Genomic DNA, 24,881 nt, shown 5'->3' with positions numbered 1-24,881 from the left:
TTAACAGAATAATGGCTCTTTCTAAAATAATATTAAAGGGCTGGGGGTATAGCTCAGTGGTAGAGTGCTTACCTAGGATGTGTAAGGCCCTAAAGTTTGCTCCCTGGCACCTCCAAAAAGAAAACCAACTTGTAAAATAATAATAATACTGAAAAATAGTACTGCTAAGCTTTAGTTTCCTCTTGTGCTTTGCAACAAGGTAATTAATTTGCAACAAATAATTAAGTTTGACTGTGCTCCCATAAAAGGATATTCATGTTATCATAGTGCTTTTTACATCAATCTGAAATGCAAACATAAAAATACATCGATGCCCATTGTTTTATCTTATGTTGCTAAAGGAAAATTCACATCCAATAGCAGTTGGCCTGTTGTTATGGTCTAAGAAAACTGACAGAGATGAAGAAGAAAAGTACATTTTTCTTCCATTCCCTGTATCAATTGAAGTAATGGAAAAGCTTATTTCTGAAGATCAAAGACAATTGTTGGCAGAACTCCCAAATTTTTCTCTCTGATCAACTTTAAAAAATTAAAAAGTGAAAATATGTAAATGTACTTTGTATATCATTATAAAATCACAAAACTAGGTTTCCCTACAAAGTGATAATGTTTCTCTGCCTCCACTAAGCATTTTCAAATAAATTCTCGCATAGCATTAAGCATGTGATCAAAGGGAAAAACTGGAAACAGGTCATTTCAGTAAGATTTGACCTCAGAAATTGGAGGCACTGATTCATGGAGAGAGTGCATTGCATATGGAGACCGTAGATCTCGGGTTAAGTGTTCCATCACCTCCCTTACCTGCTGTATGGGATAATTTATGTGATTTTCCACTCACATTAAGAATCAATCTATAGACATGATTTCTGAAATCACTTATGAAACTTTTTGTCTCTGAATGAATCCATATGGCTTAGATTTTCCAGATATGTGGGAAATAAACAGCCAACCCACGGAACCATCATGGGTTTTTATTGGCATGTTTTGTTTAACATTCCTTAAAGTAAAGACTCCAGGGAAGAATTACAGATTCAATTTCTCCCTTAGAAAAATGAGGCCTTCCTAACCTAAATCTAACATTTTCTACAGTTTGCTGCTTGATGGTCACAGTTGTTGCTTTTCTTTTCCCTCACAGCAAAGTAGCTGCTGCAAAATTGTGCTTGGACATGAGTAATTATATTTTAAATCTGCCAAAGTCAAGGTAATTCTTTATGGTGATAATATAATTTTATTTTACTTTTTGGCAGGTGCTGGAGATTGAACAAAGGGCCTTGTGCTTCAAAAGCAAGCACTCTACCTACTGAGCTATATCCCCAACTCCAATAATATAATTTTAACATTGAATTATGTCACTTTTTTCCTTCTTTTTATTTTCACTGACTTTGCAAAACAGCCAGGTTCTATCATCTCCATTTTTAGAGAGATGTGGATGAAGGCTCTGAGACTCCTAAAGGTTATGCTTAGAAAGTCACTTAGTTCAGACATGACCAAGATAAAATTCGAATTCAAGTCCTCCATTTCCAAATCCCATGTCCTTTAGTGAATTCAGGTTTCTCTACAGAGGAAATGTCAACTTGAGAATGAAGACAAGTAGGGAACTAGGAATGTCATAAATCAGCATCTGTTCACCATTTTTATTCTAAGGACCAAGAAATTTAACTAATTAAATAAGATAAATGAACCAATCTGGGAAGAGCTGGGACACCTGTATGTGCCACAATAAAAGAAAACACTAACCAATAACCAATAAGAAAGTGAATCTTTTGGAGATAAATAGGCTTACTAAAAATTCCTTTCCAGAGAGAAGATAACTCAGTGTCTCAGAGCAGGAAATTCAAAATTCAAGGTAGAAAGAATAGCAGAGGATTATGATTGGCCCAGAGTAGTCCATATTGATATCAAGCTGGGACTAGAATTGAGACCTGACTTCCCCTCAAAGCTTCCTTTCACAGTACCAAGAACAGCACTTCTTATCAGGGGCCATTGTAGTGCCATTTCCCATTTTATTTTGAGATTCTATAGCAATTTGCACTTTAGACTTGACTTTCAGAGTCTTTGATGAACTGTAAAAACAAAACTTCATTAACTCCACTTGAATTTCTGAGTAAAAAAAAAAAATCTCCCCTAGACATGTCTATTTTAATCAGAAAATCTGGATGAGACCCTGATATCTGAATTTGTAACGACACACTTCCCTCCTCCCTGAGTTTCTTATGAACATTAGAGTCTGAAGAATGCTGTCCTTACAAAATTGAAGTTTAAAATAGAAACAATTCTTCTACATAAACCCTCTTTAACCCTTGTGGTTATCATTTCTTAACTTCCTACTCCTAGATGTCTCTGTGGGCTTACTCCAGAGTGATTGATGAAAAATAGCACTAAACACCAGTGTGTGTGTGTGTGTGTGTGTGTGTGTGTGTGTGTGGTGGGGGGCAGTCTTTAGGCTGGGAATTGGGAGGCTGGTAAGGCCCTGTAGGGCTCACTTTTACCCTACATAGAGGTGTTTTTGATCATTCCTGGTCATTTCCATGGATAACATCAAGTACTTCTCCTTGCAGAAAATATGAGAAGTTCACCACAGTCATATTGTACCCTGAAATGAGTGTTACCAATTACACCATGTGCAGTTCATCTAAGGAATTTCCAAGAACTAATCGAGACATATGGCAAAAGAAATGGATTACATGTTGAGATTTGATTGTTTTGTTTGGCTCCTAAACCAACTAGCCATGTATTCTTGGGAAGAAAAATTCAACATTCTAAACTTCTTTCTTCCCCATTTAAAAATTATTTGGACTAGGTCTAAAGATGTAACTTAGTGGTAAAGTGTTTGCCTAGCATGGGTATGGCCTTGGGTTTGATCCTCAGTACCATACATGTGTGTGTGTGTGTGTGTGTGTGTGTGAGAGAGAGAGAGAGAGAGAGGAGGAAAAGAAAAAAAATGGCTGAGATCTGTGTTTTGAGCTTCCTTGATACCATAGAAAAAGGCATTTACATGAATCATATTCATACAGATATATTACAAACAAATTTCATGAAGTGATATCTAACCTTGTGTAATAAACTCTGATACCTTCCATTGTATTTTCAGTTCTACTCCATACTTTTAATAAATGCGGTCACAAATGAGTCATGAATTTATAGTTTGAAAAACAATAGATTCAATGCTAAATAAATTTTCATCTAATATTAAAGTTGAAAATGAATGAATTAGATACCTGTGCTCTTGTTCATACTTTTAAAGTATCCTCTTAGAATCCTCTATTAATGTATATGCAATAGATTGTAATAGAATATAAAATTTCAAATTAAATTGGTAAAGTTAACTAATTATATTCTCTCTGGATTCAAGTCAGCAAACATTGAAAACCTCTCTCATAATCACTTAGTTAAGAACTTCTTATGAGTTGCTACCCACCAATATTTTACTTGTTACTTCTGTCATTCCAGGAACATCTGGATGAAGCAGTAACAGAGTGCAGAGGGAGGGAGTCAAAGTAATGACAAGAACCATCTCTTTCCTCCCAAACACATACTCGAGGGCTGACATCATAGCCATATGGCATGAACTACAGATGAGAAAGAAGCTGGATTTAAATCAGGAAAATTCACCTTTATCAGATGAAGACAGTAAGAGTTTCAGCAGGGAAATGCAGAGGTTGGGCTGAGAACTAGAAATCAGCAACCAAAGCCATGATTATGGCTCTGGAAATAACTTCTGCTAGAGCAATAAAATAGTGTAAGGGCCCATGATTGAGCTAACATTGATGCTCTTCCCTGACACTATTTTATTCTGCAGGAAATAGCCCAAAAAAAGATAACTGAAAAGAAAGAGACCTAACACCTCTGTATTTTCAAGTCAGCATCTCACGCACTCTGACTCCGCCTACTGAGAGGGCTAGCCCACTGTCTGGCTGCAACCAGATTATGTCTACTTTGGACCCCTGAGCCATTCCTTCCTGAGAAAGAAAGTAGTGCAATAATTCATGTGAACTCATCTTCTGACCTATGGGAAACTGAAAGTTGCCAGAATTATAAACTGAAGATACCATAGGGCTTCCTGGATCCAATCATAGATCAGATTGCTATTTAGAATGATTTGAATGTGTTAGTCAGACCTATGAGTTCATTCAGCAAAAGGCAAGGCACATAGTGACCAACCAGGTTAAGCCAAGGGAAAGTATGTACTCCCTTGTCTGTGATTTCAGTCCTACCTGGACCAAATAGAGCTAACGATCAACACATAGGGAAGCAGGGTGGAGTGTCTTTGCAGTTGTTAGGATAATCTCTTCTTTTTTTATTCCTTGTTTTTTCTTCTGTTCTCTTGCTTTAACTTTTGAGTGGGTGCTGGGGTTTGAACCCAGGGCTTCCTGCGTGCTAAACACACACTAGACAGCTAAGTTTCCTTTCCTGTCCAGCTTACTTATTTTTTTTTTTAATTTTGGCAGTGCTGGGGATTGAACCCAGGGCCTTATGCATGCTAGGCAAATGCTCTACTACTGAGCATTATACCCGCAACCCTTGATTTACTTTTATTTTACCTGTACTTTATATTCATGAAAAATACTTTTTATTAATATTTAACTTTAATATCTTTCTCACCATATTATTTCAATTGCTCTTGATTGTTTCTGCAGTAAACACAGCCTTACAAGCTAGTGTAGAATTAACAAGAGTTGTTGGAGTCATTATAGAGCTATGTCTTGCTTTGTATATTATCACGAAGATTTCTATGATATTTTCAGGAGGCCTAGTCTGAATTATATGTTATCTAATACACAGTCAGTTTATTCATGCAGCAAATTAAAATTATGTTCATAGATGATTAGAACCAGAAGACATTTCAAAGATCATCAAATCTAATCCTTTAATTACACAGATGAGAAAACCGTAGCCCAGAGAGTTCAAGTGACTTACTTCAAATCTAATATTCAGTGTGGTTTGGAGCCAAACATATGAGACAGCTAAAACTACGAAGTATGGAAAATTGTGTGCACACTATAATTTCCTGAGAAACTGATTTTGGTCTGTGGATGTTAACCACCTGAACAAAGTCCAATGCATATGTCAATCGCACAACAAAACCTAATATGAGTCCAGGGATCTCATTTCCCATGTGCTTGGGCTGGATAATGAGCTGTTCTCCTAGAGAGGGTTCCACTGGACATAAAACTATATGTTTCTCTTGCACTCAGGATTCTGGAGAAACCTAAAATCATGCTTCCAAAACAGAACGCGAACCACTGCAGAGAATAGCAATTTGCCTGGAATGAATGAAGAATAGTAACCAGACTCTCTGCAGGAGAAATAAATGAGAAATTGAATAGGGTTTCTGAGCAGGAAACATTTTTTTCTTTTTATTTATTTACCGTGGGGAGTAGGAGCTTTAAAAGATGAACACCTGGGGTCCCTGGGGTCCCTGGACTGCATCCGAGTAGCGCATGCAGGCACAGGCAACGCTCCAGTTCTTTCTGAAAGGAGCTCAGTGAATGGTACCACGCTTCTGGGACAATTGAGAGGTTGTGAAATGCTTGGTGAGCACAGTCACCATGTGCACCTGATGCATAAGAAAGCCCAGACTGGCTGAAAACGTACAGTCTCAGGGGGGAAAATGAGCCTGTGGAACATGACACCCTCATAAACCTCAGACTCTTGGGGTTGGCAGCAACCCTGGTAAATGTCACCTCAAAAACTCTGCTTGCAGGTATTTATTTCCTAGGATGCATTTGCAAGTAGCAAAGTAATGAGGAGGATTAAGTAATAGGAAAAATACAACACAATACAAGTAAGGGAAATTTTGAAAAGTTCAATTTCATTAGGTCAAATTTAGAAATGTATTTTTTGCCAAGAAAACTTCCATTTCCTGATACAGAATTCCATGCAGTAGTCTCTTATTTTAACTGTTTTTTTTTTTTTTTAATTCTTAAAGTAAGTTTTCAGTCTGATTGGTAACTTCTTATTTTGGTAGAATTTTAAACTTGCAGAAAGATTACACAAACTTGCAAATTCCTTCTATTCGAATTTACCATATATTTGTATTTTGCCTCCGCTGCAATCTCTCTGTCTCTCTCTCTCTCTCTCTCTCTCTCTCTCTCTCTTTTCTTATTTTCTCTGACTCTGTCATTCACCATTTGATCCACCTCAGAGTAATCTGTACACATTGTTTCTTTACTCAAAAAACCTTCAATTTTTGTTTCTAAGAACAAAATAGTTCCCTTACAAAAATCACAGTAGACTCGTCAAATTTTGAACATTTCACACGAAGAGGGAAAAGAAATATTGATATAATACATTAGTATTAATATTGATACAATACTCCTATCTGATCATGATTCTATTTTTAATAAGGAAGGTATTTAAAGTCACTTACTTTATCCTAACTGTAGCTTTCATTGTGTGTTCCAGATTTAGGGACTAAGCATTCTTATTGTGAATTAGATATTAGTACTATTTTATAACACAGTAAATGAGACCGAGCAGATGAGGTGTCTTGTTACCTGCTGATGTATCAATTTCTTCATATGTTATTGAAAAGCCTTCATAAGCGAGGTCAGCGTCAGCCACAAATATCAACATTATTGAGTTGGTGCTGCTGGTAAGAGAAGGTGGGATGGATTTTCCACAAAATCTATTCCAAATGGAGAAAGAAAAGATACATGGGTTTTAAAACATTTAGTATATTTGAAATTATTTACCAAAAATTGGGACATGTAAATATGATAATAAGTTTTCTTATCTAACTCTTATCAATCTTAAAAAGCAAAAATATTTCAGGCAAAAAAAAATTTACAATCTTACTGAAGATCATCCTATTCATGATTACTTCCCTGAAATGGTCTGGCATGTGTCTGCCTGTGTGACTTAACATGTATCAGAATTTTGATGAAATTAGAAAGCACAAGTTACACTAGATTGCCATAGAGCATATTAATGAACTTGTTCATAGAAATGTAACAAATATAAACAGTGAAGGGAAATAATATGTCATCAATTCATAGAGTACAGACTCTCATGTCAACCCTGTCACTTAGAGGCATTATGACTTTGGGCAGATCACTCAATCCCTATGACTCAGTTTCTCCATCTCTAAAATGGAGATGGTGATAGTGCCAATTTCATAGAGTTATTCTTGGAAAATGATGGGTTAAGATTCTGTACATAAAGCACTTAGAACTGTGCCTGGCCTAGTAATCCTGCAGAGGATCTATTGTCTTTAACAGCTGGCTTGTGGAGAGGAAAAGTTTTCATTATAAAGCCAAATCGTGTTTTTGCTGAACAAAAGCAGTTGTACTCAGAAAAAAATGTCTAGTAATGACAAAATAATAAGATATTAAGTCATGAGACTTTTATCTAGAGAAAGACAAGAAAAAACAGAAATCTCAAGTCTAAATAGACTTGGCAAAGTTAGTCAAATAGAATGACAGATAAAAAAGTACTATGAAAATCAAAGTTAGGGGAAATGTTGAATATGAGAAATGAATGAGTTAATTGCTGAGAGAAATAAAGAAAATTTGTTGTGTAAACCATTTCAGTGTTTAAAAGCATTTAACATATTGATCATAATAAAGGTAGGTAAATTAATTAAATCCTTAATTTATATGTCAATACCTACTAAAATTGGGCATGATCATTATAGTTTATGTCATTCAGCAAAAACTATGTATTTTGCAGTGGTTATAAATACATATTCACCCCCAACCAAAAAAAAAGAAGTTTAAAAAGTTAAGAAACAAAAGATGAAGAGGGAGAATAAAATCAGAAGAAAAAATCAACTTAAGCAAACACTGGCTAGAGAAACAAATGTTTTAGAATTAAAGAAAAAGAAAATGTAAAATGAAGGAAGAAAACAATCAGGAGAATTCCATTTCCAATGAAGATGTAATAATAACAGCTAGACTTAACTTTACACCTGAAACAACTGAAAACCTGAGCAAAACATTTAAAATGATGGCTCTCAAGACACTGGATATTGAATGACAAAGAACAACAGGGAACAAATGAGTTCCAAAGCAAAACTGAAAAGGATCCAGCAGGTTTCAAGTAATTTAACTGCATTCCGGGACAAGTCTCAAGAACCTTTATAGGAATATAATAATACCTAGTGCCAAAAACATAAAAATTGCAAATGCCTAACATTATATCAAATATTTCCAGGAATAAAAGGCAGTAAAGTATAATTCATAATGAGAGGAAAATTAAAATCAACTGAAAAGGGGTTAAAAACTTAAGTGTAAGGTATAAAACTACTAGAAGAACACATGGGGAAGAGGACTCTGTCACATTGGTCTTGGGATTTTTATGGATTAGATTTCAAAGGAACAGGTAAAAAATAAATAAATAAACCAATGGGGTTATATCTTCCATACAGCAAAATAAACAAACCTATGGACTAGGAAGTAATTTCCGCAAACTATACATCTCACTAGCAATTTGATCCAAAATATATAAAGAATGTGAACAACTCAATAGCAAAAACACAAGTGACTTGATCTGAAAAGGGGCCAAAACCATGAATAGACATTACTCAAAAAAATAAAAAAGATACAGAAATGGCCAACACATATATTAAAAATGCTCACTATCACTCATCATTAAAGAAATTCAAATCAAAACCACAATAAGATATCATATCACATGTGTTAAATTATTACTATAAAGAAAGATAACAAGCATTGGTGAGAATGCAGAGGAAAGAGAATCCTTGTTTGCTCTTGGTAGGAATATAAATTAGTACAGTTATTATGGAAAATAATATAGAGGTTCCTCAAAATTAAAAGTAGAACTATCATATGATCCAGCAAACCCCCCCCAACTGAGTATGTATCTCAAGGAAGCAAAATCAGTATGTCGAAGAAACATCCACACTCTCATGTTCCTTTCAGCATTATACAAGGTCCAAGACATGGAATCAGCCCAAGGGTCCATCAATAGATGATTAGATAAAGAAAACATGATATGGACATATAGATATGGATATGTAAATATAAATATAGATATCCCCCCACACACATGCACACCCACCATGGGAGACCATTCACTCATAAAAGTGAGAGGAATCTGGCTACTTGGAACAACAGAGATGATCTCGGAGAATATTGTATGAAGTGAAAGAATCTAGGAACAGAAAGAAAAATACCACATGAGATCACTCATATGTGGAATCTAAAAAAGTTGATCTTCCAGACGTGGACAGTATAATAATGGTGCTTACCAGAGGCTCAGGTGATTGTGGGGAGGGGTGGGGAGATGTGGATGGGAGGATACAGAATTACAGTTGGATAGGAGAAATAAATTTCAAAGGACCAGGGTGATTGCAGTCAATCATATTTGGTATCTTTGGCAAATATAAAGAGAGTGGATGTTTTGTGCTATCACCATTAATATGATAAATATGTGAGGTAGTATGCTAGTTAATTAGCTAGAATTAACTATTCTGCAATATGTATATACTTCTAAACATCATGGTATACAAAATAAAAACATGTTGTCAATTTTAAAAAGAAATAAGAGAAAATACATGGGAAATGGTGGTATGTGCATTACTGATTTTGTCCCTTTCTGAATGAAAATCTATAAAAAAATAAACAAGTTGCCAAGGTTAGCACACACACACACAAACCTTTACCTCCCAAGAAATGTCCCAGAGCCAGTGTCATAAACTTCCAGGTAGTCTTTTGTGCAATTGTAATGAAATTCCAGATAAAATTTGTCAAACATCAAACGAATCAGTTGTCCAGGTTGAACCAATATATGCCAGGTACAGTTAACACCACTGGGGTAGATGCTTGGATGTCCAGGACTTTTAATGATTCCTGTGGACTCTGTAAGAACTTGTCCACATGCTATTGAAATAAAAATAATTATTGTCACAACAGATAACCAACAAGTTTCATGGATTTAAAAAAATATATGTGGATCATAACCTCTTATAAAGCTCAAAAGAATAATGGATGCTGTTTCTTATATGCCACTTGAGATAACTTTTTTCTTTTATGAATAGATACCAAATAACTATTGCTGTGTGGAATGAAAATCTTTGCCTTAAGTGCACTTTAAACTTTTTTCACAGTGTAGATAATTTTGTATAATTTCTTTCTATTGTTTAATCAGTTGAATATAAGTCTAAGAGAAAAGAGACAATCTCTTACCCAAATCTTCAGTACTGAACTTAGCCATGAAACCATGATTTTCAATAGAAGAACTTTTCACAAATGTGACATAAAGAACATTGTAGATGGATGTTATTAATGAAGGTATGTTGGTACCACAATACTTTTCATTTTCAGGAGAACCCAAAATGGAACTGCTACCAACCTAAAGTAAAACAGATATACCCAAGTTTATTTTGTTAGATATCTATTTTGGAAAACTACTTCAAGAATAATTATTTCAAAAACATTTTTATTAACATATTAAAATCAATTTGAGAACATCATCGATTTTAGAACATTTTATTTACCCCAGGAGAAATTCCATGTCCATTAGCAATCACTCTCTATTCTCCTGCCATCAGGCCCCAGGCAGTCATTAATCTATTCTCTGTCTCTATAAATTGCCTATTCTGGATGTTCCATAAATCGAATCATAAGATATATGGTCTTATGCGACTAGATTCTTTTATGTAGTATAATGTTTTCAAAACTCACCCATATTTTAGTAGGCATCATTACTTCATTCCTTTTTAATGCCATATAGTGTTACATTGTACGTATGCAAGTATGTGTATATATACATACACACACTATATATATATAATATATATATATATATATATTGTATTTTATTTATCCATTCATTGGTTGGTGGACATTTCTTTCTACTTTTTAAATTATCAATAATTATTTGTTATTTGTGCATGATATAATAAATTACAGTAGGCATTTCACATACACATTTTTGTGTGGATTAATACTTTTGTTAACATTGAATATAAAACTAAGAGTGTAACTGGTGGATCAAGTGGAAACTTTATAATTTTTGAGAAATTACTAACTGTTTCCCACCAGCAATGTGTAAGGGTTCCAATTTCTCCAAATCCTTGCCAACACTTGCTATTATCTGACTTTTTGATTATAACCATCCTAAGGGCTGAGAAGTGATATATCACTATGGTTTTGATTTTTATTTTCTCTGAGGATGAATGATGTTGAACATCTTTTCACATACTTGTTCATTTTTATATCTTCTTTGAAGAAATGTCTATTCATGTCGTTTGCTCACTTAAAAAACTAGATTGTTCTTAATTTAGATGAAGTCCAATTTCCCTATTATTTCTTTTGTTAATTGTACCTTTTATGTCATAGCTAATAAGTTTTCACCTAATCCAAGTTCACAAATATTACCACGTTTTCTTCTAAGAGTTTCATGGTTTTAGACCCCATGTGTAGGACTATAATTCATTCTTAGCCATATTCCAAGCCTTTCTAGTCTTTTATTTTTGAGACAGGGTCTTTAAGTTGCCCAGGTTGACCTCAGACTTGCAATCCTCCTGCCTCAGCCTCTTGCAACACTGAGGTTCCTGCTATGAACCACCACACACAGCTTCTAATAAGTCTACTTCCTGTGGACTGTGTAAGAATTTGTCCACATGCTGTTGAAATAAAAATAACAATAATTATCACAATAGGGAACCAACAAGTTCCATGGATTTCAAATATGCGGGTCACAACCTCTTAAAAACTGGAAAGAAAAATGCTGTGTCTTATATGGCACTTAAGATAATGTTTCCTCTCAGTAAATATTTTAGGTGTGTGAAATCTTTGTGATATTCTCCACATACACTCGAGATGTATTTTATTTTCTCTTCCTTGCTTAATTTGTTCAAGCAAGAATTTCCAGTATAATGTTAGACAGAAGTGCTGAGACCATAACAATCTTAAATTTTTACTGATCACGGGGCAAAGCATTTAGTGTTTCATCATTAAATATGTGGGTTTTTAAAGATGACATTTATAAAATTAAGGAAGTCCCTTTTTTCCCTAGTTTGCTAAATGTTATTATCATGAAAATGTGTAGGATTTTGTCAAACACTTTTTCTGTAATCTGCTGAGATGATCATGGACTTTTTGACCTGTATTTTGTTGATAACATGTATTATATTCATTGAGTTTGGGATGGTTTTAACAACCTATACTTCTGGGATTAATCTCATTAAATCATGGTATATAAGCCTACTTATAAGCTAGATTCAGTTAGTTAGCATTTTCTTAAGGATTTTTCTATCTATGTTCATAAGAGATATTGGTCTCTACAAATGACTTCCATTACGTATAACCGATTTGAAGATAACATGATGTAGTATTTTTAATAACATATAATGAAATACAAAGATCCAAAGATTTTTTTCCTCTTACCTCAACATAATCTGTATCACAGAGGGCAGAACTTCCAACTTCAAAGCCAGTGAATTTGAGAATAACGATTTGGCTTAGGGGTTGGTGTATGGTCCACCTACAGGTCCTTTCTCCAGGATACACATTGGGATAATAAGGGGAGTGAATGACTCCTTCTCCAGTTAATTCACCTCCACAAGCTGCAAATATAAAGATGATAGTAGTGTTTGTCCATAAACAAATAATTATTTCCCCCAATTTTATTGTATATTCTAATTATGCTAAGGAGATAACAGAATGTGACATATTTATGAGAATATTTTCCTCACCACTTGAGGACATAAAATTACTGAATTATTTCAAGAAATTAAAATGTTACAATCAGGTAAATTACACACTTAAAATTAAGTTGAAATTTCCTTACCAACTTGATAAACAGCTCTGAAACTAATCTTTTGGGCAGAAGCATCTATTATAAGCCTCATCCAGATATGGTTAGTAATGGATGTAATGGGAGAGACAATTTCACTGCCACAGACTTTTCCAAGTAAGATTTCATTATCTTGAACCTAAACAAAAAGATGAGATAGAACTATAATCCTAATCAATAAAATTACTTTGGCATTATTTACAAATAATGGCAGATTCAAATAGACAATAATCTAATTTAGGTAATATTTATATTTTAAAACAGAGGGTCATTTTCAGCCCCATATAGTATCACTACATCTTGATAAAATCTTAAGCCAATAAAATTCAAAAGCATAAGAATTTTGAAGATGCCCTAATAATTTCCACAGTGTCAAAGAGGAAATAAATCTACAAGCTTGGATTAGTTCACAAACAACAAAATTACTGCCTATCAGAATATAAAAGTTTTGACTGGATCTGTAATCAAAAGAAAGGAAGGAAGAAAGAAAGAATAAAGAGAGAGAGAAAAAGAAGGAAACCCTATGGAATGAACTTAAAATTAGCCTCTAAAAAGCATTAAATTGAGGAAGAATAAAGTAAATGTGAAAGCAAAACCTAATAAATAATATTGAAAAGATACAGAATTCATAAATACATTGAAGAACTGTTCAACTGTTTTGAGGAAGGTTGGGCAATAAGGATGTAAAAGACAAATCTTGGGCAGTCTAATAAAGAAAATGAAAGCCAAAATACACAAAATTAAAAGTGACAAAGATGCTACAAACATACAGATTCTATGAAATATTTTAAATATAATTCTATGGAGAATTCTATGTCAATATATTTGAGTGTTTGAAGTGAGTTATTTCCAGAAAAAATACAAAAACTAAAATTATCTCAAAGAGAAGGAAAATAAAATCTGAATAAACACAAGCCATGGATAAAATTGAAAATATTTTCAAATAATTAGTCCACCCACCTACTAAGGAAAAATTCCCAGAAGATGTTATGTGCTATGTTATGTGGTAAGTTCTTTAAGTTTTTAAGGAACGAATTAATGCCTGTGCGTAATTTGTTCTAAGGTGCCCTCAAACAGGTAGCAAGTTCCAAGTATTCTTCCTCAGAACTGTTATCATATCCCAACAGAGAGAAAAAAAATTATGTACTGATGTCATAAATTAATATTGATAGAAATATCCTAGACATGATTGTAGTAAAATGAATCCATAGTCCATTGTTAGCATTATATATTAATTCAAGTATGAAGATAAAAGTAACTTATTATTTATTATTATAAAAGTAATTTATGTATTTATTATCACATATAACTTCATCAATAGAACCAATGGCTTAAACCATAAGACAGCTCTTCCTTGCCTTACTGAAGAGCTATTGTTATTCTTGACATTTTTAAAAGTGAAGCCAGAAAGTTTGTTAGCATCCTGATTAATTAAAGACAAAAGTCTTAGAAAGCAAGACAAGAAAAGTTTTTCTTCATTCAGTGAAGGCTACCTGTTTTAAGTCAATAGCCAACTTCTTGTAATACAGTAAAAACAAACTGTCTATAACCCTGGGTTCCAGTCTTACCTATCACTTATAAGTTTCCTCTCTTAATAACCTTGAGCAGGTTACCTCATCCAAGCCTAACTCAAATGGTCATTAAAGCAAATAGATGAAACAGTAGTGTGAATTCCTTGGTGAAATACCTGGTAACAGTTGTCTAAAGAAGAGCTGTTGTTATTCTTGACTTTTTTTGGGGGGGGGGCGGGGTACCAGGGATTGAACTCAGGGGCACTCAACCACTGAGCTACATCCCCAGACATATTTGGTGTTTTATTTAGAGACAGGGTCTCACTGAGTTGCTTAGTGCCTCACTTTGATTGAGGCTGGCTTTGAACTTGCGATCCTCCTGCCTTGGCCTCCATTTTTAAAGGTAAAACACTGTAGGCTTCTCATCATAATCAGAAACATACACACTACTCCTATAAAATTATTCTGGAGGACCTAGCCACCCAAATATTAATTTATTCACTTAATTCACATTATCACAGTATCCATGAGTACCAGAAGCTGTGCTGGCAATAGCACTGTGAAATACAGTCACTGCCTATAAGGAACTTAGAACAGGTGAGAACCTATTCTTTAAAGCATTTTGATAAGTGTGACATGTCGGAAAGTGCAGGGTGCTGCATTATTACTAGACCAATGATTCTCAGTAGGTACCCAAAATAGGCATTTGGGAAATTTTCAAGGGCATTGTTTTTTGCAAAGGGCATTTTTAAAAGCTTTCATTATTATCACAATGATGCTGAGATATTATTGGCATTTGGTGACTAAGGATCAAAGACACTAGCCAACCAGAAGTGAGGGAGAGAGTCATTCACCAGGGTGCTCCTAAGAATCTTCAGGATTCTCCTAAGTCCTGTGTGATTTTGGTATAGGTGAAAGTTTTGTAATTAAGCATAAAATGTAGCTTGGTTTTACACTTTAGAAACGAACATCTCTTTGCATAATTTTAATAATGCTGAATTTTTCAGAAGGAAGAGCATAAATGGAAGGAATATATTTTTTTTCTTCCAGGAAATCTGCCAAGGCTTGGTCACCATTTCAGAAAAATTAGTCACCAACCCGCACAGCCTTGTCAGCCTACATTTGTTCTGCAATGTTCACAGCAATTTAGGGTCCAAACAGCTGACTACTTCATTTTGTCTTCAAGTGCAGCATGCTCTGGCTTCTCACATACTGAACAAAATGTGATTCTTATATCATTGTTTTATTTCTCCTTGATTTTGTGCTCACAAATTTATATTTTTAATAGGATGTGTGTAACTAGCTCATATCACCAATGAATTTCACTGCAGAATAGCAAAAGGCAACACAGAAGATCTTGAAGTCCAGACCCACTGGCTTAAGCACAGACTCTGAACTTATCCAGGGGATTAATGGAATCATTCTCAGCAGAAATAACTTGTAAGCGGAGATCTGAAGGCCAAGTAGGAATGATCTAGGAGGGTAACAAAGGGAAGATTTTTGAAGTATATTCAAGCTGGTGGGGATATGTTGACATCACTTACTCTCAACAACAACTGATAGAAGTACAAAGTTCTGGAATATCACTTGGGAATATGCATCATGAGTGTTCTAACACTCTATCACAAGGATATTCAAGATGCAAAGATGCACCCTGATCCACATCAAAGTATGCTCTCTAATGACAATGACTGAAACTATTCTAAAGTTCTAATAATAGGTGGGTGAATAAATAAATTATGGCTCCGCCATATGGTAGAGACAGACATTAAAAAAAAAAATCACATGCTTCTCCCCTGACTCAGGCTCATACCAGTTCTCTTCTGCAAGCTCTTACAACATCTGTAACACAAATTTCACATATCGAAATAAAGTATGCTAAATTTCTCTCTAACCAAACAGAAAATCTCAGAGGGAAGAGAAGGCTTCTGTGTCCCCTCCAACCTTTGCAAATAGGTACTTGACAAATTCTTGTCGATTCATTCATTTTAAGGTGCAGGATGATGTTCTAATTTTTTTTCAAAGAGAGACATGCTACAGTTTTTGAAAACCAGAAAGCATTAAACACAGAGAAAGATGATCTTCCTGCTTTCTAATCCTCCAGGGTTCTATTTGCTTTTTCTAAGATTATAGTCTCTCTTTTCTATTTCGCCCATTAGAAGATGACAAGAAGGAAGAAAAACAGCCAAATAGCATCAGAGCAAGCTTAAGTGGGTCATTCCCCTTGGACCCGATTAATGAAACTCAAGGACTTTAGCAAGGAGAAAGGCAGCTGCAGTCCAAATGTTCTAAGAGGAACTTATAGGGCTCAAGGGTCCTAAACCTAGAAGGTGCAATTGATTTTGGCCATGTTTCTCTCTCTTTCTCTGGAAACGAACTCTCATTAATTCTGAAAGCCTGTATTCTCCCTGGATCCCAGACATGGCAACGCATTAGCCACTATGTTTTAAAAAAGACATTGAAATAAAATTTATCAAATGCTCTAAAGTGACCCCAGATATTTTGCAGCACTACTTGCATTCAATATTCTCAGATTTGTAAACTTGTACTTCTCCTCTTCCCCCACCAAGAAAGTCTTTTTCCTTTGTGCTTGTAAAGTAGGATAGACTGCATTGTTTTTTCATAATGATTCACTTCCCTCCCATAAGAGGATTGAATATCTATGCTCTTGGCCATGTGACTTGCCATATCTCTCTATTGAGAATTAATAGTTACTCTTCGACTGAGCTTACCCATAGGAATTGCTGTGTTTAACAGACTGTGCTGTGCATAGAAGCAATGTACTAATTTCCAAGTAGAGGCTTTGGCTGTTGTTGTGTGATCCAACCATCTTTTACTTTTCCCTCTCATAAAACCAAAAACCTGGTGTCCCATGATGCAAAAACACAGGAAATAGCAGCAGAAACTTTGAGCAGAATCAACTTAAAACTTAAATATGCTATCATGGGCAAAACACAAACACTACTTGTAAGTCACAGAAATTTTTTGTTTGGTATTGTTTTATGATTTCCCTGGTACTTTCTATTGTTTCTGATTTCAGGATAACCTAGAGAAAAAAGAATATCTAAAGCTGAAGAAGGATCACAATAAGTTCATTCTTTTTAATGGATCCCATTTGCAAAGAAATGACAGGAATCTTTTCTAAATTCTAGAGTTCTGTGCATCAAGCCCAGATAGCTCACCGATTTCTTCTTTCACCTATTAACACTGAATAATTCAGGTCCTGAGCCCCAATACATAACCTGTGACCAAGGATTTTCAGCCTATGGAGTATTCAAGATGGCTTCTGATTACACTTAAAGTGAACTAATTCCTGAAGAGAAAGAAAGTATACATTAAAAAAAAAAAAAAAAGATTGCTTGCTCTATTTCTGTAAGGTACGTTATTGGGATTTTAATTGGAATTGCATTGAATCCGTACAGCACTTTTGGTTGTATGGCCATTTTGACAATATTAATTCCATCTATCCAAGAACATGGGAGATCTTTCCATCTTCTAAGGTTTTCCTTAATTTCTTTTGTTAGTGTTCTGTAGTTCTCATTGTAGAGGTCTTTCACCTCTTTTGTTAGATTGATTCCCATGTATTTTATTTTATATTATTTTTTTGAGGTAGTAGGAAGAGTGAAGCATGGAGTATCGCAATACCAGAACTTCAACTATACTACAAAGCAATAGTAACAAATATGGCATGATATTGGCACCAAAATAGACAGGTAGATCAATGGTACAGAATAGAGGACACAGACACAAACCCAAATAAATAGAGTTTTCTCATACTAGATAAAGGTGCCAAAAATATGCAATGGAGAAAAGATAGCTTTTTCAACAAATGGTGCTGGGAAAACTGGAAATCCATATGCAACAGAATGAAATTAAACCCCTATCTCTCACCCTGCACAAAACTCAACTCACAATGGATCAAAGACCTTGAAATCAGACCAGAGACCCTGCATCTTATAGAAGAAAAAGTAGGTCCAAATCTTCAACTTGTTGGCTTAGGATCAGACTTCCTTAACAGGACTGCCATAGCACAAGAAATAAAAGCAAGAATCAATAACTGGGACAGATTCAAACTAAATAGCTTTCTCTCAGCAAAGGAAACTATCAGCAATGCGAAGAGAGAGCCTACAGAGTGGGAGAATATCTTTGCCACTCATAGTTCAGATAGAGCACTAATTTCCAGAATCTATAAAGAACTCAAAAAACTCTACACCAAGAATACAAATAATCCAATCAACAAATGGGCTATGGAAATGAACAGACACTTCACAGAAGAAGATCTACAAGCAATCAACAGATATATGAAAAAATGTTCACCATCTTTAGTAATAAGAGAAATGCAAATCAAAACTATCCTAAGATTCCATCTCACTCCAAGTAGAATGGTGATTATCAAGAATACAAGCAACAATAGGTGTTGGTGAGGATGTGGGGAAAAAGGAACACTCATACATTGCTAGTGGGGTTGCAAATTAGTGCAGTCACTCTGGAAAGCAGTGTGGAGATTCCTTAGAAAATTTGGAATGGAACCACCATTTGACCCAGCTATCCTACTCCAAGGCCTATACCCAAAGGACTTAAAATCAGCATACTACAGAGATGCAGCCACATCAATGTTCATAGCTGCTCAATTCACAGTAGCCAGATTGTGGAACCAACCTAGATGCCCCTCAATTTATGAATGGATAAAGAAAATGTGATTTTATATACATACATATATATATATATATATATACCCCATTTGTTGTACAATAAAGTTGTACCCCATTTGTTTACAATAAAAAAAAGAGTTCTTATAAAGGACTATTTCCTGTACATAGAGCTAAAGTTAACCAGGTTGAAAACACACACACACACACACACACACACACACACACACAATTTATACAACATTTTAAGTGTGAGCTCAAGAGCCCAGTAAGCAGTAAGCTTTAACATCTGGAATGGATCTGGTCTCAAAGCCATATCTTAATGCATGTGTTCATTTGTTTGTATATACATATATATATATATATATATATGTATGTATATATATTACTCAGCCATAAAGAATGATAAAATTATGGCTTTTGCAGGCAAATGGACGAAATTGGAGAGTATCATGCTAAGTGAGATAAGCCAATCTCAAAAAACCAAAGGACGAATGACCTCGCTGATAAGCGGATGATGAGACATAATGTGGGGTGGGAGGGAGGCCAGAATGGAGGAAGGAGGGACTGTATAGAGGGAAAAGATGGGTGGGAGGGGTGGGGGGAAGGAAAAAATAACAGAATGAATCAAACACCATTACCCTATGTAAATGTATGATTACACAAATGGTATGCCTCTACTTCATATACAACCAGAGAAACAAGTTGTACCCCATTTGTTTACAATAAAAAAAAAGAGTTCTTATAAAGGACTATTTCCTGTACATAGAGCTAAAGTTAACCAGGTTGAAAACACACACACACACACACACACACACACACAATTTATACAACATTTTAAGTGTGAGCTCAAGAGCCCAGTAAGCAGTAAGCTTTAACATCTGGAATGGATCTGGTCTCAAAGCCATATCTTAATGCATGTGTTCATTTGTTTGTATGCTATGAATCCAGATTTGTTTTTATTTTACAATTTCTAAAATCTATTTAAGTATTAAATTTTAATTCAAAGCAAACCAAGTATGCTGGCACTAGGTTTGGTCCATCCAAAAACTGAAAACAGAACCCTACCATATGGTAACACTTAACACATGGCTGCCTGGAAACTGAGTTTCGAGCGGACATACCCCCTAGCTAAGACTTGATTTTGGAAACTAGTCTTGGGCTGATCTGGGCAAGCAGGAGAGAGATGTGTTCTCACTCAAAAGAAAGAATAAGAAGTAAGGAATAAAAGATGATATGCAAAGGCTAAAAATTATTTTCTTTGGTTATTATCCTTCGTATTTTATTAGTATGCTTCGTAGTTTCATGGTTCAAATTTTAAGGCATTTTGTCTCATGAAACATGTCCATCCTAATATCTTTATAAATAAAGAGCCTTTATCTGATATTTTAAAGCTGATTTTCTAAAATCAAGAACATTGACCTAGTTTAACCTAGAAGTGTCTTCCCTCTGGCAAACTCCAACGTGTCTTGTCCTCTTCCTCCTTCTCCTCCTGTCATGATCATTGTGTTAACTTCCAGAGACCACTCATTGTGAGACAGGCACTATGCTGAGAACATTCTAGCCATCTCCCTGTGCATTTGGAATATAATCCAAGCCCTTTATTTCTGCATAAAAGGCCACAAAGGATCCAGCTCCTGCCTAATTCTTTTCTTTCTTCCTTTCTTTTGTGATTCCAACCACCCTAGTCTATATTCATTTCTTTTAATTTGTCAAGGTGTAGCTCAACTCTTTCTCTAGGACTGTGTTCACACATCTACCTGGGCTCCTCTTTGTCTTGGCTCCTTGTATTGCTGACTCCTCATCAATGGGGAATATCCTAAGGGAAGAAGCTGTCTCTGACCATTCACAGCAAGGTCAAAGTCAGTAGCCCTGTTATTTCCTATCACAGTACTGTTTCTTTCCTGCAGAATACTTATTCATTCTTTAAATTATGAGGATATGTCATGACCATGCCCATGAAATTATGGGATATGCCATGTTCCAAGTAAGTGTACTTACTTATTTTTGAGTGTGTGTGTGTGTGTGTGTGGTGCTGGGGATTGAACCCAGGACTTTGTGCTTGAGAGGCAAGCACTCTACCAACTGAGCTATCTCCCCAGCCCCTGTACTTACTTACTTACTATCTATTTTATATACTACCCCTGTAACATAGTGCCTGAAATCTACCTTATTTGATGAATATTTACCAAATAAATAGATGAATTAATGATCTTTTTTAAATCTTTGTTTTGGGGGAGGTGATATTACTATCCCTATTACAGATGAGGAAACTGAGACTTAAAGATATTTAATATCTTGCTTTTAGCAACATGGTGTCGAAGTCTTTTATCGTTCTTCCTTACAATATTTTTTTCATTTATATCAGAGAAGTATTGGCCATATTCTCATTTGGCTGGTCATCTGTAGCATTCCTGATTAATGCTCTTATTAATGCTCTTATTCTTCCTGACTGCTCTACATCACATCACACATGTCCCACTGGGTTTGTAGTTTCTACAGAAGCATGCAACTCACTCACATACAGCAATTGATTCTATACAAACTCTCCAGTTCTAAAATTAGATGGTTCTTCCCTCCCAGTCTTTTTCCTGGATCCCACACTCCCAACCTACAGAATTATTTCACTTGAGATTACGGCATGTGCTATAGTTTGAACCTTAAATGTCTCTCACAGACTTTGTGTTAAAGGCTTGGTCCCCATCTTTTTGGAAGGCAGTGGAAACTTTAGGAGGTGGACCTAGTGCAAGCAAGTTAGGTCATTGGAAGCACATACCTGAAGGAGATATTACGGTTTGGATGTGAGGTGTCTCCCAGAAGCTTCCATGTGAGACAATGCAGGAAGGAGAAATGATTTGGTTATGAGAGTCTTAACCCAATCAGTGAATTCATCCCTGATGGAATAAACTGAAGTGGTCAGGTGTGACTGGAGGAGGGGGAATTGGGGCGTGGCTATAAGGTATATATTTTGTATCTGGAGAGTGGAGGTTCTCTTTCTGTTTCCTGATGATGTGAGCTACTTCCCTCTGCTACACCCTTCCTCCATGATGTTCTGCCTCACCTCAAGCCCTGAGGAATGGAGTTGGCCTTCTACGGACTAAGACTTCTGAAACTGGGAGCCTTCAAATAAACTCTTCCTCCTCTACAATCGTTCTGGTCAGGTCCTTTTAGCCACAGCAGTCAAAAAACTGACTAAAACAGGACCCCAGCCCCTTCCTGTCTCTCTGCCTCCTGGCCAACAGGAGGTGAGTAGCTTTGCTTCACCACACACCCTTGCCCTGATGTACTGCCTCACATTGACCTAAAAGCAAAGGACCAAACAACTATAAAACTGTGAGACAAAATAAACAGTTCTTCCTTTACGTTGATTTTCTCAGGTATTTTGTCACAGCAATGTAAGTTGACGAACTTGGCATATTCTATTACTTCATCAAAAAGCATCGGGATGTTCAAGTAGTTGTGGAAAAACTGCTGAAAACAGAGCTCAGAAACTGATGAAATGTTTCTAAACTCCAAAACCAAAGTACTAAAGCATGTAAACAAACTACTCCCCATTTTCCCTTTTCCTGCTTTCTTTAGAAAGATTTTTCTCTGAACTGAAGTTCATTTCAACATGTATTGAATAGAAAGAACAACTATTGTGATTATAATTTCTGTGGCTATATTCCAGCTCCAGTTGTCAGAGATTCTATTCTTTCTAGGCCATTTATATCTATACCCCCTTTACGAATTATTTTGTGAATCACAGTCATAAGACTCTGACCAGGAGGTCGACTTGAGGGAATCAAGTGTGTTCATGCAGACCAAAGGCCCTAGCTCTCCCTCTACCAACCCTAAGGCTGTAACTGAAGAGTTTCCATGCCTAACAAAGAGCAAAAGGATTTCCTCTGTGAATCTGAATTCATTGAGGAGCAGAAGGGAGCAGTAGGTGTGTTGTATAGGTGAACTGGTGATCTTGGGGAGGGAGCGGAGGAAAGGAGGTTGAAGGAGGTAGAAGAAAAGATTCAGAGAAAAGCAGACATTCAGCATTTCAGCTTTGCTGCATTTTCCCAATTCTTTGATTCTATCCTTTTAAATCTTTAAATTCAAGATGTTACCTGGGGGTTCAGCTTCATCATGTCTGATGGGTGTTGATTTAAAACATTTCCTGTTTGTTATTTTCTGCCTTGTCTTTCATATTTTATTTCCTTCTGTAGCCTAATGATTATTTAGGAGGGACTTCTTTGATTTTCTAGTTCTTAGGCATTTTTAGGTTGTTTTGTCGATAATTTCTGGTCACATTATATTGTGAAGTGTACAATTTCCACTTTGTTAACTTTCTGGGATTGTCATAGAAGTGTCAAACAGTATAAATTTGTGATTCATGCCACTTATAGAATAGGCTTATTCCCTGGATTTCAGAAGCCAAATTTAATACAACTTAGTCCATCCTATCTTATTAATATATTTTTTCAACTTTTCTATGTCATTTATTTTTGTTGTTTTCCATGTCTAGGAAGGAACACTTCCCACAAAATCCCGCTGTTCCCTAGAAAGCACTTCTCCCTTCCTCTCTAGTTCCCTGAATGGGAAAGATGGTTGTGGATGGGCTATGGAAATCTGATGGAGTGAACTTTTCTTACTGATTTTCTTCCATCTCCTACCTCAAGTTTCACCCTTAATATCATACAGACTTCTGAATTCATTATTCAGTCTACAACTTGAATTCTCTGGAAATAAAAATTAAACTTTCATCAGTAGGTATTGTGTCCTCAAGTCAGAGATCCAACAGCTTAAGTCACTTGTGAAATATTAATGAGGGTGCTGTTTTTTATTCTGGAAAGATGTGTCAGTCACACTCATTGAACTGTTCTGTACAATTTAAAACACTCTCAGACAAAAACAGATAAATTAAAAGTTGATCTTCTCTTGTACTCATTCTTTTTGTAGTCATATCACATCTTTTCTGGGCAAATATGTGTTTTAGGGGTAGAAACTTTAACTGAGAGATAAATCAGGAAATGATACATAATGTGTGCCTCTTATCTTAAAAAAAGAAGAAGAAAGATATGCTATATCATGCCTGGACAATTCCAAATCTATTATATTATGTAGTTAAATTTTATTTTCAAATGAATACTTATGGAGCTCTCTTACTGAGCAAAAAGCTTTCAAAATCATAGTATACATGAAAGACAAACACTAGGAAATGTTAACTTAATATTCATCTAAAGATATGTTGCATGGCAACAAAGTATCTCCAAGCCCATAACAAGAGGATCTGGGATTCTCAGGAGTACATTTATTCACACTCAAAAGAAAATTCCTTATTATAATTTCCTCATATCTCTCCAAAATTACCTTTCTGATTCTCATTCTTTCTAAAAATGTGGGTGGTCTGCTTTCTCTCATGAATGGAAGTACTACTGACAAAATCATCTTCCCTCTAAGCCAGCAAAGTATCAGAAACACCATCTTTCTTTTCTTTTATTCCTTTGCTTATTCTTTCACTTTTAAAGTATAGCTTTTAAAAATGAAACAACTCTTTGGAGCAATACTTCAAATCTCACAACAATATCATTTAAATTTGATTCATGCATCACTTTCTTTCATAACCAATGCTTAAAGAACATCAAGGGAAGTAGGAGTACTGAAAAAAAATGAGTTTGGTTCACAATTTTTCCAATGAATAGAGATGACTTAATGATAAGGACTTTGATCTTATGCAATATATATTATCTAGAATATTAAAAAAGTACATCTAACTCCTATTTTGACAAAACTAGAGTTTGACCTTCATAGGACTCAATTTCCTCATTTACAACATTAGTGATTTAGATTAGAGATGACTTTAGATCTGAGGCCCTTGCTGATGCTAAAATTCTATAAATTGATCAGATGCATTCCTTTGGGTTAGTCATGGATATAACAGAAAAGTTTACTCAGCTATTCAAATCATTATACATGACTTGTCCTTTGG

General features: G+C 35.3%; 1 protein-coding gene across 1 annotated transcript in view; it reads right to left on the bottom strand.

Annotated features, from left to right (window-relative positions):
* The window catches only part of Cubn (cubilin), a 281,227-nt gene that overhangs the window by 215,902 nt on the left and 40,444 nt on the right, over window positions 1–24,881 (bottom strand). The window contains exons 18-22 of the mRNA XM_047520823.1: window positions 12,757–12,901; window positions 12,354–12,532; window positions 10,149–10,314; window positions 9,626–9,842; window positions 6,498–6,628 (exon numbers count right to left, since the gene is read on the bottom strand). Coding sequence (XP_047376779.1) covers window positions 6,498–6,628; window positions 9,626–9,842; window positions 10,149–10,314; window positions 12,354–12,532; window positions 12,757–12,901 — 838 coding nt within the window. The remainder of the gene's footprint in view (window positions 1–6,497; window positions 6,629–9,625; window positions 9,843–10,148; window positions 10,315–12,353; window positions 12,533–12,756; window positions 12,902–24,881) is intronic.

Source organism: Sciurus carolinensis, chromosome 12 (assembly GCF_902686445.1).
Source record: "Sciurus carolinensis chromosome 12, mSciCar1.2, whole genome shotgun sequence".
Classification (NCBI taxonomy): Eukaryota; Metazoa; Chordata; class Mammalia; order Rodentia; family Sciuridae; genus Sciurus; species Sciurus carolinensis.
This window is presented reverse-complemented; position numbering and strand designations above follow the sequence as displayed.